Here is a 14,816-nt window from a genome sequence, read left to right as displayed (position 1 = left end):
ACTCCCCTCTCCCAACCACGTTGGAAAATAAGAGATGTAAAAGTAACATGACTATTAAAAATCATGGAAATTGATTGATTGTTCATTCTAATGTTGTGGAAAAGAAAGGGGCGAGGAGGGTGTGAAATGCGACCCGGTTAGCACAGGAGTATGCTTTGTACTATAATAACAATTCACAACACAAACAGAGTTATCTCCCGGTTAGTTCAGTTAATCACAATGTTTTGCAATAGAATTGCTTGAGAAGTTTGGTTGTATGGTAATGTGCCCGGCAAATACACCCCCTTCCACCTCGTCCCCATACCACAAACCCCCACTCACCCCAGACAAGCTCTTTGTCCTGAAGAAGAAAGTGAACTCAAACATGTCATCGCTCTCTGTCATCTCTCAAGGGGTACAGTGGTATTCCAGTAACCCTGAGACAGGCTGTATTTATAAAAACCTTGGTGTATTTAATCAAACTTAGAATGACAGGCTGAGACGATCGGTTTCCTTAATGAATGAGTTCAACTTTGTTTTCTCCTCAACAAAGTAATGTTGCATGAAAACCGTGCATGAGTGACACTTTTACAGCTTGTGATTGCAGCTAGTGTCTACTGCACACCTGTCGCCTATCTCTCTCCCGGAGACAATCTCTGTGATGATGTGTTATTTGGAGCGGGTGACGTTCATTGTCGGTCCAGTGATTTTTATAGTGTAAACCGGAACCATACACTTCATTCCAACGCCTCATTCTGTCTGTTTACCCCCCCCCCCCCTACTGCTCTGCCTTCTGCTCTGTAATAAGTCTGGGCTCCGCTTCCACCATTCTACTTCCTCCAAGCTTCTTGCACAAATCTACTCCTGACTTAACAGTGGCCACCATTCAAGGGTCTTTATAGCCCATCTCGGGCTCTTAGCAGAGCTGTCAGTAACCAGACAAGAACATGAACCAACTCCTTTTGGGAAATCGCACTACCCTCCCTGCACCAGTGTGTCAGGTTCCTGCTTTCAACAGAAAGTGGATGCAGCCAGAGGCTGCAATGTAAAGCACACTTCCTGTCCAAATTGTATGGAAATGTATATAAATATATACCTTGGCCATGGTCCTGATGGCTCTTCTCCTATTGTACATGAGGTAAACCGAGATGTACTTGTTAGTTTGCCCTAAAACAGGGATTGCTTCCTGTCAGGTCTTTGGGGTTGGTAAGTCTCCGAAGTGGTCTACCTGGGCATTGGAAGTCACCCAACAATAATCTTATTGGACAAGTAATTTAAGTGCGTTGGCTAGTCGACAAACTGGAGCAACCTCTACTTTCTACATTCTGGTCCACCCCTAAAGACATGACTACCATAAAGCAGCTTTAGGGCAGGTGATTGGATTCAAAATTATAAAAGTACTTTTTTTAATCAGTGATATTTGAAGCCCAGGCACTGTGAGGACAGATAACAGAACATGCATTTGCAATGCAATAGGTCTCGCGTTTGCGAGAGTTTGAGCTCAGCCTTTCATCCTTTTGAAGTTGATAAGACTGAATGCAACATACACTCCAAATACCACTCAGTGCCACATAATTACCCACCACTTAATTACACTCTACTGAATGCAACATACACACCACACAATACCACTCAGTGCCAAATAATTACATGCCACATACTTACACTCTACTCAATGCAACATAAATACACTCTACATAATACCACAGTGCCACATAATGATATGCTACATAATTACACTGCACTCAATGCAACATACACTCCAAATACCATTCAGTGCCACATAATTATATGACACATAATTACACTCTACTGAATGCAACATGCACTCCACACAATACCACTCAGTGCAATTATGTTGGACTGTAAGGAACTTTTAATCCATGTAAATGAAATAAAAAAATAAAAGAATTTAAGAATCAAATCTGGTGATCTACTCGACTTCTTTTTCCCAACGCACGCCCAAAACAACTCGAGCCACATAATTACTCTACTTAATGCAACATACATACCTTCCATATAATAACACTCAGTGCCACATAATTACACGCCACATATTTACTCTACTCAATGCAACATAAATACACTCAACATAATAACACTCAGTACCACATAATTACACGTCACATAATTACACTACATTCAATGCAACATAAATACACTCCACATAAGTGCCACATAAATATATGCTACATAATTACACCACATTCAATGCAACATACACTACAAATAATACCACTCAGTGCTACATAATTTCCTGCTACATAATTATACTGCACGCTCAGTGGCACATAATTACTCGCCACATAATTACACTCTACTCAATGTAACATAAATACACTCCACATAATACCACTCAGTACCACATACTCACACGTCACAATTACACTCTATTCAATGCAACATAAATACACTCCACATAATACCACTGTGCCACATAATTACACACCACATAATTACTCTACTCAATGCAATATAAATACTCTCCACATAATACCAATCTGACAGTTACACACCACATAAATACACTCTACTCAATGCAACAAATACACACCACATACCAGTTAGTACCACATAATTACAAGCCACATAATTATACTCTACTCAATGCAACATAAATACACTCCATATCATACCACGCAGTGCCACATAATTACATGCCACATATTGCCACTCTGTTCAATGCAACATACTCAACATAATACCACTCAGTACCACATAATTACACGTCACATAATTATACTCTGTTCAATTCAACATAAATACACTCCACATAATACCACTGTGGAACATAATTAGACGCCACATAATTACACTGCACTCAATGCAACATAAATACACTTCACATAAATGCACTCTATAACACATACCACCAAACAACATACATGCACTCCACACCATGACACAATTTCACGAAACCTAATTTCGTTCAACACCACAGATCCAGGCCACACAATCCAACTCCACACATTCCCAATGCACACCAGATAATCACATACCAAACAACATATTTCAACTCCACAATCCACAACGTACCTCCAATCCACACCCTATAGTGTCACTACCTGAGCACCAAACATCATTCACCACCACCACCACCATTTTAGTTCAGCGCACCACCTAAGCATCACGTCAGTCTGCCCTTGGAATCTGGCATCTGTTAATTCTCCCTTACTGTTCGTCCGCTGCTCATGTTCTAATTACATTACTGTTTTCCAACCTCCACTCCCCCGTTATTTATGTCCCGCTCCCCATAACAAAAAATATTAGAATAAGCATGAGAAACAGTCAGGAAGAAGTTGCCAGCAGGGAAAGTACAAAAAAACTAGAAGACCTTTTTTATGTTAAAATCTTTTTTTTAATTAGGTTTTTCAGTTGTATATAATGTCATCTTCGTTTGTATAAAGGTAACAAAAATGCTTCACAATATTTATTATAACTTTTCAACATATTGCACAGCAGCCACAATGCTCTACAACATAGCCAAAAGTTCTGGCTAAACACATAAGGTCCCAAAGGCGAGACCTATTGGCTATGCCAATACTTGTTTAACTTCACATTAGGACTTCATTGCCTCTCACCCCCACGCACCCACACAGCGTTATCAAAAGATCTCCGACAGAGTGACCCTTCAGGGGACCCGTAGGGCATTGCAGCTCCGGCCCGACGAGGAGCAACGGCCCAATGATGAAGCATGACATCCTTCGGGGTGTATGAAGGCATTAAGATCAGGACACATTGTCCCACACAAACAGACTAGTAGGATGACCAGAGTTCCTTTCCCTTACTTTCTCTCTCTTCTGATAGGAACAGTGACTCTCGTTGGTTGTGACATTCTATTTAATTATCTTTGTTGTGAAAGAACGCAGGCAAACACCAGGTTGATGAAGGGAAGTGTTTTTTTTTGGCAACAATGGTTAAAGCAGGTTCTCCCTTGCCGGCCAGTCAGTTTCCAACTGTCCACAGCGGACGCTTGCGATAGAGCCCTAATGTGGAATCATGCCATGACATTCCACTACAATGAAGGCACGAAACAAGAGCATGTCCTGTCTCATGTACTAAGACTTAAACTATATACAACACATTCCCTTCCGTGCCATATGGTGTCAAAATACAAAAAGAACAAATAATATAGTTTAAGAGTAAGACCAACCTAGAAGTAAAATAAGAGAAATAAAAACACAAGAGGAATACAAGACATGAACAAAGAGTGCATTAAACCATTCCTTGATTTGCATCTTAAACCAGGTTTTAGCATCACTTTTAGAAAATATAATATTTCAAATATGCTGGGGGTCTGCAATCCCTTTCACACCTTACTTCTTAAAACCCCTGGCATTCCCAACCTCCGTGTCTTCCAGGAGCAGAGACGATATTGACAACTCAACTTCCTTCCTGTCAACATAGTTCCAAATTCTCCATCTTTCATCAACATGTACTCACAACAATCCCCAATTTTCCTCACTTCACAATTACCACCTTTCTGATACAACACAACTCTACGTCAATTCTATGGTTCACCATTCTCCAAGACCGTATACTTGTATACCTGCTCAATTGGTTATGGGCCCCATGACTGATTGTTTGTTTATTTATTTATTAATTTAATCTACTTTAAGTCTCTTCTCTCCTTCCTCGCATACGCTGTATTTTTCTACCCATGTTGCAAGCTGATCAACCATGCCAGGCCACCAGAAGTGCACTTTGAGACAACGTTGTGCTAAATTGTGTCCTAAATGTCCCTCAGGCACCATGTTTGAGTTTACTCCTCAAACCCATCGGGGGTACAAACCTGTCACCCCTCATCAAAATCATTTACGAAATGGCAGACTGACATTGCAACACAGCTCTCTCTCCTGCCCCCAGGAACCACCATCCTTGTGACTTCCTTGAGGGTGCCATCCCTTTCTATTTCTTGGCACCATTCTTCCATTGTAAAAGCACCAGTCCTTTCCAACACTGCATCTTGCACAGAGGCTGCAGGTTCCTCATGTTTACCACTCTACTTATCTGATTCATTCATTATCTCATAATCGAGTGCCAGCCAAGACAGACAATCGCCTTGGGTGTTCTGCCAACCCTGTATGTGCTCTAGTGCATATCATTATTCTTGAAGTCTGGCAGCCAATCTAGCCAACCTGGCTGAACCTTTACCGGCCCCACCAGGTAGAAGAGCCTTAAACAGAGGCTTATGATCCGATCTTAACAAACTCTGTACCCATATGTATGTTCTGTAATACTCTACAACCCAAGCTGCAGCAAGGGCCTCTCTCTCAATGACAGAATCGTTTTTCAGCATCTGTTAATGTCCTCGATGCAAATGCAACTTTTTCCCCCAGCTAGAATGTCTTTGTAATAGAATGGCACCTACACCTGTTTCACTTGCATCACCTGTAATGACAGACTTGCAGCCAATGTCAAAAGGCACCAGAATACCTGCGTAGCTACTCCCTTTTTTGGTCAACTTAAAACATTCCTCTTGTTTCTGCTCCCCATAAAGGCTTGACCCTTTCTTAATAACAACCTGAACAGTTCCGTCTTATCAGCAAACCTCTGTACAAACTTTGCACAATATCTGAGGCCCATAAAGGACCTCAATGGTTCCTTGTCCCTGGGTCTCGTGGCCAGTTCAATAGCTTTCATAAGATTTTTTTTGTTTTAACTCAGTCAGCTGACATTGTGTACCCCAAGTATTGTTGCTCAGCACACTTGGACTGCCGAACCTATATGTAGAATACTGCTTATTGTATGAATCTTGCTCAAAAACTGTTGTGAAGCGCTCCGATACCCTCGGGTCAGGCTAGCGCTATATAAAACTCCTTAATAAATAAATAAGTATTCCACTTGTTCTGTCAAGAAACAACATGTGTCCCTACTAAGTGAGCCCCACCTCTACAATCCGCTGCAAGGCCTTTTTCAGAACATGTGTGCTCTTCCGTGTTTTTACCAAAAATCAATATATCGTCTTGAAAAAGAGAATGTTGCCCGTTCCCTGAAAAAGTTCTGAAATTATGCGTTGAAAAAAGCTCACCGCTGATGACAGTCCGAAAGGCATGCGTGTGAACTGAAATTTCCCTGCCATAGTTTGATACGCATTGTGAGCGGTTTTGAATCTTCATGGAGCTTAATCTGATGGTATGCGTTTCTTACCCTCCTTAATACTCGCCCCCCCCCCCCCCCCCCCACGCACCCCCTTTAGCATAAGGATCAACTTTTCTTTTTATATTGGTTTGGGATGTATCAGCCAAATTGTTCTGATTCAATGATCTCAAGTCCATACAGAACTTTAAATGTCCATCTGCTTTGTGTATATTGACCACCAGAGAGACACACCCAGTTGGAAGCCTCCACAGGTTCAGTGACTCCCTCTTGTAGCATCTTCCTTATCAATTCTTTCACCCCTTCTCTGACAGTTACTGGGACCCTCCTGAGCTCGTGCTGAACAGGAACAGCATTTCTCTTAAGAACTATAATATGTACATAGCTCTTCAACATTCCCAATTAGTTGTCAAACATTTGTCTCTTTGAACTCAAGATTCATATATTTGTTCATCCTCAATCACGATTACCTGTGATGGTGCCCTGGGATTCACAGTGATGTGAAAGTCATATTGATGTACCCACCCTAAAATTGGGGGCGACGTGCTCTATGTAAATATTTCCTTGTATATTTATTCCTCAAAATTTTATGTCTGCATTAATATAGCCCAGAATATCAATTACCTCACTTTGGTAAAACGCAGGCGAAATGTCTTTGGGTTGTAGAGATGTACCTCCCTATATTTGCTCAAACATGGCCTTGCCGTTGAGGATAATAGGGTAAAACTTTCCCTCAAAACCAGGGTATGAGAAATACAAACTACAGTGAGTTCTATTGTGTAAGAAAAATTGCTTAGCAGAACCATTTACTGATGAGCGGTCTTAGTCATAGATGACATTAAATTTCAAAAAAATTGAACGACCTAATCATTACTCTAGACAAAAGAACAAAACACACCGGAAGCGAGAAATCAATTTGCATCAAAAATTGTATGTATTATTAATACTAGTTGAGTTCATATATGACTGTAACATACACAAATTGTAAAACAAACATCAAAAAGAAGAGCTTAACCTTGGTTAAACAAGTGACACAAAGTGCATAAATGCTTAAGGAAGATAACAAAAATATGCAGCAAAAGGTTATAGGGTTATAGTTTTTCTACAATCCACAGATTAGTATTGTTTCTGAGGAGCGAAGTGTGAGATGATTTTCTGCCATCCTTTGTTCCACTACCAATAGGGGTTTGTGTAGTCTTTAAGTTGTGACTTTAGAAGAATGGCAGAGTTATTAAATTAACTTAGCATCATCAATATAGTTGTAAGTGATATTGAAAGACTACCAGGTGTGGCAGGCAAGGTAAACTTTGAAGAGTAGCAGTCCTAAATGTGCAGCCCTGTGGAAAATCTACTCATCTGATGTAGAGTGGGTTTCGAATGGTGGTAGCAAAATAGTCCTAAGGAATGATTTTATCCAGTTGAGGAATGTATTGTGTATCGTATAGTTTTTAGGATGTTCGTTGGTGGTCAGCAGTGTCAAATGCAGTTAAAATGTCTAGTAGTAGCTTCTCCATTGTTGTCAACCGGGTTCTTATGGTCATCCTAGGTGGAGACAAGTGTGAATTTGTTGTACATTGATTCTTCATGTAATATGGTTGTCTGTAGTCTTAGTCCTTTCTTAGTGTTCTCTCATTCTCTGTTTACCACAATGCCTATGTATGTTCTTACCCAATGGTGTAAAAACACCGCCCTAGGAAAGTACAGCTACAACAGCTCTCAATACACTTTCCACAATGACCCCCAAACTACACAAGTTTACACCCTGGAACTAAAACAACAACATACCCTACCTACATAGGGTATACCATGGGTACCGACAGGCCCCACACCCTCGCCAAAGAAGGGTACACCATTGGGTAAAAGACACCGCCCTAGGAAAGTACAGCCACAACAGCTCTCAATACACTTTCCACAATGACCCCCAAACTACACAAGTTCACACCCTGGAACTAAAACGACAACATACCCTACATAGGGTATACCATGGGTACCGACAGGCCCCACACCCTCGCCAAAGAAGGGTACACCATTGGGTAAAAGACACCGCCCTAGGAAAGTACAGCCACAACAGCTCTCAATACACTTTCCACAATGACCCCAAAAACAAACAATAGGTTTAAACACACCAGGTAAGATTATATAAGCTCACCTAGATAGAGTACATCAGGGGTATTGGCCCTTAAGACTAGAATAAGGCACTGAATGTCAGAACAACCTCTCCATGAAGAGAACAAAAGGAGAACAGACCCTTGAAACTGGATGAAGAGGGAATCGCTCATACAACCTCCCCTAAGTAAACGTTTATCACCCTTGCACACTGTGCAACTTCCCTTAAATGCAAGAACAAACTGGATTGAGACAGTAACTGTCCACACTTGTCCCCATAAAAGAGTACCCGTATGGGAAATTACTATGGATAAACAAACAAAGGGAAAGAACCTGAACACCAGTGAGCGGTCCCTCACCCGAAGTAATCACTAATATGAAACTGGTTCAAAGTTCATTCTATGTAGCTCTAAGTGGCTCCATAAAGGTTGTCCTCTACCAATAACAACAAGTCAACCCAACCATTGACACAAGTATCGTGACTTGCAGCAGGCAAGACCAGTCAAGTCTCATAAGTAACTTTGAAACTGTCATCGTGTACCTGGTGTTGATCTAGTACGAGCACTCTCATACCTCATTCATGCACCATTTACCAACGCACTTGGTGACTTAATCACCTACAACACAACCAAACAGGGGGGACTACACACCACATAGCCCCCTCTTAGACAAGCTGATAAGTTGCCTAACAACTATACACAACTCACACACAACATTTGTTGTGGGACAAACTCTAGTCCTGGTTCCTCTCAGAACCTTTCTGTCACAACTCTCTGTCGTGAATCTGGGACCTTAGTCCTGGTACTTCCGTAAGCCCCACTGTCACAATTTTCCTCAAGGTTCCGGGACTCTAAACCTTCTTCTTAATTCAACTGGAAACTTCTCAGTCACAATCGCTCAGACGCTCAATCCTCTCCTCGATTCTTTGACTTGCTTCTGGACTCACTGTCCCATTTCAGATCTTTTTCTTTAAGTTTTGGAGTCACAACACTTACAGCCATTATCCTGTACATTCTCAGACCTGAACACAGATTTTAAACTCTACATTGTTCACTGACCCAGTTCAGAACTCACTGTTCCTCCGTTGTGGACTTCTTGTCCAAACTCTGACAGTTCCCGTTGTGGACTTACCGTCCAGAGTCTCACGTGGAGTCGCTGTCCCCTTAATAAACTTATCGCCGAGACTCTCACCTGGGACCACTGTCCCCATTATGGACTTACTGTCCAGAGACTCACATGGGACCAGGACCTTTGTCCCCGATGCGAACTTACTATTCAGAGTCTCACTTGGGACCTCTGACCCCGATGTGGACCTTCCGTCGAGACTCTCACCTGGGACCTTTGTCCCGGTTATGTGCTTTTTCCAGGTCTGAATTCAAGAAGAGCCCATTAGCTATTGGTCTGCAGTTAGCTTTTGCACCTTTTTTTGAGGTCCTGTTTCATGAGAATACGTATATTATGAGTTGTGTTAAGGTCATGTATTCCCATTTCAAGCAGTACATTATTTGTTTGAAAAATAGCCAACAATCAATTCCAATTACAGCATTTACCCTTAAATATAATCAGATTACAAGACGTTAGGAAGCATAAAAGTAAGAACCTATTTCAATAAACAATCTTTCTTAATTTCAGATACTGAAACTTTCTTAAATTCTAAGGCAAGGAACTGTGTGGACGGAGGAGTTGATATCAATATCAAAGACGGAGGTCAAATTTCAGGCTCTGTCTTCCGAGGGAGAGAGGTGTTTATTTTTCTTTCTATGACTTCAATGTGAGAGGATTTGCGTGACAATCTTGCAGTATGCCGGGGCGTAGGATTTCTTTCTAACGCACAACAACTTTTAAATGTACTGTGCAAGCATTTTTGAATATATCATAATTAGGAGAAACATTTTGATAAAGTGTGCTGGAAACAAATACTTTATTATGATATTTTTTTTAAAACATGCCCATGGCAATGCTATTTCGGCACATTATTAGTAAAAATGTATGTCTGTACAAACGTAATGGTAGTTTCAATTTAAAATGTGTTGTCTGTAATGGCAGTGTGCTACCACACAATGCATACTCCACTTTATGCAACTTAACTTTACTCTGCACCGCTCCACTGCACGCCGCTGCACTTCGCTCTGCACCACTCCACTTTAGACCACTCCACTCTCCACCACTTCATCTATGCCACTTCACTCTACACCTCTCTACTCTGCACCACTCTACTCTATGCCAATGCACTCTACGCCACTCGACACTACTGCAATCTGCGCCACTGTCCCATGTCAATGCACTCTATGCCAATGCACCATTCTCTGTACCACTCCACTCTATGCCCACACACTCCCTGCCAATCCAGTGTATGCCCCTGTAGTCTATTGGTCTCCACTTCAGTCTATGCCATTGCACTCTACACCATTTAACTCTGTGCCATTAAACTCTACGCCACTCTGCCTCTACGCCACTGCGCTTTACTCTGCACCACTCCGCTTTATACCCCTGCACTCTGCTCTACGCCACTTTGCTCTACGCCAATGCACTCTATACAAATGTACTCTACGCAATGTGCTCTACACCACTGCACCCATCTCTGCACTACTGCCCTACACACCACTGCACTCTGCGTCACTGCACTCTGCGTCACTGCACTCTGCGTCACTGCACTCTGCGTCACTGCACTCTGCGTCACTGCACTCTGCGTCACTGCACTCTGCGTCACTGCACTCTGCGTCACTGCACTCTGCGTCACTGCACTCTGCGTCACTGCACTCTGCGTCACTGCACTCTGCGTCACTGCACTCTGCGTCACTGCACTCTGCGTCACTGCACTCTGCGCCACTCTACTCTGCACCATAGCACTCTACTATGCACCACTCTAATCTACCCCACTGAATTCTATGCCGCTGCACTGTACGCCACTCAGTCCTATGCCACTGCACTCTACGCCACTCAGTCCTCTGCACGCCACTTTACTCTGCAACACTATGCCAATGCACTCTACACCAGTCCACTGTATGCCACTGCACTCTACGCCACCCTAATCTGTACCACTGTACTCTGCGCCACTCTACTCTACTCCACTCTAATCTTGTCCCTGCACTCTAGGACACTCTGCGCCACAGCCATTGCACTCTGCGCCACAGCCATTGCACTCTGCGCCACAGCTATTGCGCTCTGCGCCACAGCCATTGCGCTCTGCGCCACAGCCATTGCGCTCTGCGCCACAGCCATTGCGCCACAGCCATCGCACTCTGCGCCACAGCCATATTCTGTGCTGTTGCATTCTGTGCCGTTGCATTCTATACCTTTGCACTGCACTCTACCCCTCTGCACTCTACCCCTCTGCACTCTACCCCTCTGCAGTTTACCCCTCTGCAGTTTACCCCTCTGCAGTTTACCCCTCTGCACTTTACCCCTCTGCACTTTACCCCTCTGCACTTTACCCCTCTGCACTTTACCCCTCTGCACTTTACCCCTCTGCACTTTACCCCTCTGCACTTTACCCCTCTGCACTTTACCCCTCTGCACTCTACCCCTCTGCACTCTACCCCTCTGCGCTCTACCCCTCTGCGCTCTACCCCTCTGCGCTCTACCCCACTGCGCTCTACCCCACTGCGCTCTACCCCACTGCGCTCTACCCCACTGCGCTCTACCCCACTGCGCTCTACCCCACTGCGCTCTACCCCACTGCGCTCTACCCCACTGCGCTCTACCCCACTGCGCTCTACCCCACTGCGCTCTACCCCACTGCACTCTACCCCACTGCACTCTACCCCACTGCACTCTACCCCACTGCACTCTGCAACATTCTATGCCAATTCACTCTAAACCAGTCCAATCTACTCTATTGTATGCCACTGGACTCTACTCTGCACCACTGAACTCTACGCCACTCCACTCTGCGCCACTGCCCTCTGTGACACTGCTCTCTGCCACCGCACTCTGCTCTGCCCGCTGCCCTCTACCGTGCGCCTCTTCTGTGTGCCACTCTGGACTCTACCATGCGCCGCGCCGGACTCTTCCGTGCGCCGCGCCGGACTCTTCCGTGCGCCGCGCCGGACTCTACCGTGCGCCGCGCCGGACTCTACCGTGCGCCGCGCCGGACTCTACCGTGCGCCGCGCCGGACTCTACCGTGCGCCGCGCTGGACTCTACACCAGTCTACTGTGCGTCGCTAGACAGACAAAAATGCTCATTTTAAACTTCTCTAACCTAGCTTTCTTAATACAGCTGGGTTAGAGAAAGTACAGACCTCCAATGCTCTTGAGAGAGCTGAGATAGGCCGCTCCCTCCGATCCTCGCGCTACTCTCATGCTGGTTACCAGCATGCAAGCAGCGCCAAAATTGCTTAAGGGAATTTACTGGAGCCCAAGGAGACAAGAGCGAGGAGGACGTCTGAGGTAGTTGGAGGAGTGTGGCTCAATGGTTAGAGCGGCAGACCCTGATGCAGAGTTCTGGCCAGGGACCAGGGTTCGATTCCAGCCTCAGCGGGGTCTCGGGCTCAATTTCCTCGGACCTGTTAATTCACGCCTCGGTGCTTATTTTAATCACGGGCCCCACGCTGCAATTCTGGGCAATAGCTTACTTAGCCTCCACACCGGCCCCAACAGCGCTAAGGATGCCTGGCTTCGCCCTGGGGGTGCCCAGGAGTGGACACTTCACAGGGAAAGCCAGGAGGGGTTCCACAGCGGTATGAGTATCAGCGCCAGGAAGCCGAATAGGCGACACCGCAAGGTGACGGTCTGGTGACAGTGCGCTCTATAAGTAACATGACATTTACATTTAGTTTATTTACAAAAGGGGGTGGTGATGAACAGAGTGTCTGAATTGAGCAGACCACTCTTACCCAGTCCAAAGATCAGGGCTTGATCCATCACCGTTATTTATCTCACTGCCCCATCCCAGCTCAGAACCTGGCTATATGCAAATCAGTCTGTCCCTGGCCCAGTGCATCATGGGAACAGGGCAGACTAAACTACCAAGCCAATTCTTTACCAGAAAGGAGACAAGCTACCGGGGACCGGTTTCTGGCATTTCAGCCGTCTTCGGCCCGGCTTGCTTGAATCCTGATGGAGCAGTGAGAAAGGGACTCATGTCTGAGTATACCCTGCCACACCTATAGTGGCCAAAATCGATTTACAAAAGGGGGTGGTGATGAACAGAGTGTCTGAATTGAGCAGACCACTCTTACCCAGTCCAAAGATCAGGGCTTGATCCATCACCGTTATTTATCTCACTGCCCCATCCCAGCTCAGAACCTGGCTATATGCAAATCAGTCTGTCCCTGGCCCAGTGCATTTAGTTTAGCAAGCAAGGTATGTGTTTTTTCTTTTTATTTACACACACCACTTGCATAGATGCACGCACTGACACCACATCTGCCGATCCCCCCGCTCTACCTGCATGTCAGCCGCTGCTGGTATATTTCTGTTCTGACCCTTGGAGTGCATTTGTTTCTAAGCATTACTATCAGATCTTACAAAGGCACTGTCTAATCCTATTTTAGGCAGTGCTTAATTCGAGCAGGTGATTGCAGGTGGGAGCCGCCACCAGCACCCATTTTACGGCCCAGCACTCTGTAGCACATGATTGTTGTCTATAATATTTACAGATCCGGACCTGTAATGGGTTTTGTAGTTGGGGCGCCGTGCTACGTCTGTGGTACAATATATTGCCATACAGTTCTTCATGGTGCGTTAGGTGTCTGTGCTGCATGAACATCTCTGACTTTCTTATCCCCACAGGTTTATGAAGGTTTGGATATCATCACAAACAAGGTCACCCCAGAGGAACAGCAGCTGTGCAAACATCATATGATCAGTTTTGTGGATCCTCTAGTCTCCAACTTCACGGTCGTGGAATTCAGAAACAGAGCTGTAGCTCTGATATCCTTTCCCAGTTTTAGTTACATTCATGTGCTAGTGGCCTAGAGGGAAGGGTATTTCAGTAGTTTCCCTGAGAAGTAAGAAAAACAATACCATTTGAATCTCTGTTCGATTGGTAGCCTTGCAATTTCTTTGTTGCACAAAATAAAGCAGTGAATGTAGAGTTCCATAAATTTCAAACATCATTTGAACAATCACTGTCTGAATTAAAGTGTATTAGTGGCTTATTTCTGGATGGGCCCTTTAAGGACAGCACACCCATTATAGACTCATCTAGATGGTATACAGGAGATTACAGGTATAATGTGATCACTTTGTTTGGATTTGCAATATATATCCTGATACTCCAGCAATGCAAAAGCTGCTGCAACAATCATTGTTCCTTCTGCAATGTACTTTGTGTTGTTGACGTAAGGACAACTTGGAGAATATCAATTTGGTGTAACTAAACTGTTGAAAGGAAAACCTGTAGACGTACAGTTACTTAGAAGAGGGAGTGGTGGGATAAATAAGTTCATATAAAAAAGAAACCAGTAGATTCTGACACTTCACAGGGAAAGCCAGGAGGGGTTCCACAGCAGATTCCTCACTTTTAGAATATTCTCGGATGCCAGACTGGATCTGGAAGACTTTTCAGCAGTGCTCCCACACGCCAGAAGTTAGTGTTGTGGCACTTCATGCCAACTTCATTCCTTCCCGTAAGTGACCAATGGAGCTGCATATATAAGCACCCCACCTCTGCAAGCTAATGTCAGTT

At 44.4% G+C, this 14,816-nt stretch overlaps 1 protein-coding gene across 5 annotated transcripts in view; it reads left to right on the top strand.

Moving 5' to 3' along the window:
- The window catches only part of TRIT1 (tRNA isopentenyltransferase 1), a 196,600-nt gene that overhangs the window by 73,859 nt on the left and 107,925 nt on the right, over positions 1 to 14,816 (top strand). For 2 of the 5 annotated variants that reach the window (XM_086955769.1, XM_086955772.1), the window contains one exon: positions 13,919 to 14,059. The exons of 1 other annotated variant lie outside the window; for it this stretch is intronic. In XM_086955769.1, coding sequence (XP_086811895.1) covers positions 13,919 to 14,059 — 141 coding nt within the window. Of the gene's footprint in view, positions 1 to 13,918; positions 14,062 to 14,816 lie in introns of all 5 variants that reach the window. 2 more of the 5 variants (XM_086955770.1, XM_086955771.1) reach the window with 1 other exon arrangement.

Source organism: Lissotriton vulgaris, chromosome 2_1 (genome assembly GCF_964263255.1).
Source record: "Lissotriton vulgaris chromosome 2_1, aLisVul1.2, whole genome shotgun sequence".
Classification (NCBI taxonomy): domain Eukaryota; kingdom Metazoa; phylum Chordata; class Amphibia; order Caudata; family Salamandridae; genus Lissotriton; species Lissotriton vulgaris.
Note: the sequence above shows the minus strand (reverse complement) of the source record. Positions and strands in the feature narration are given on the sequence as shown.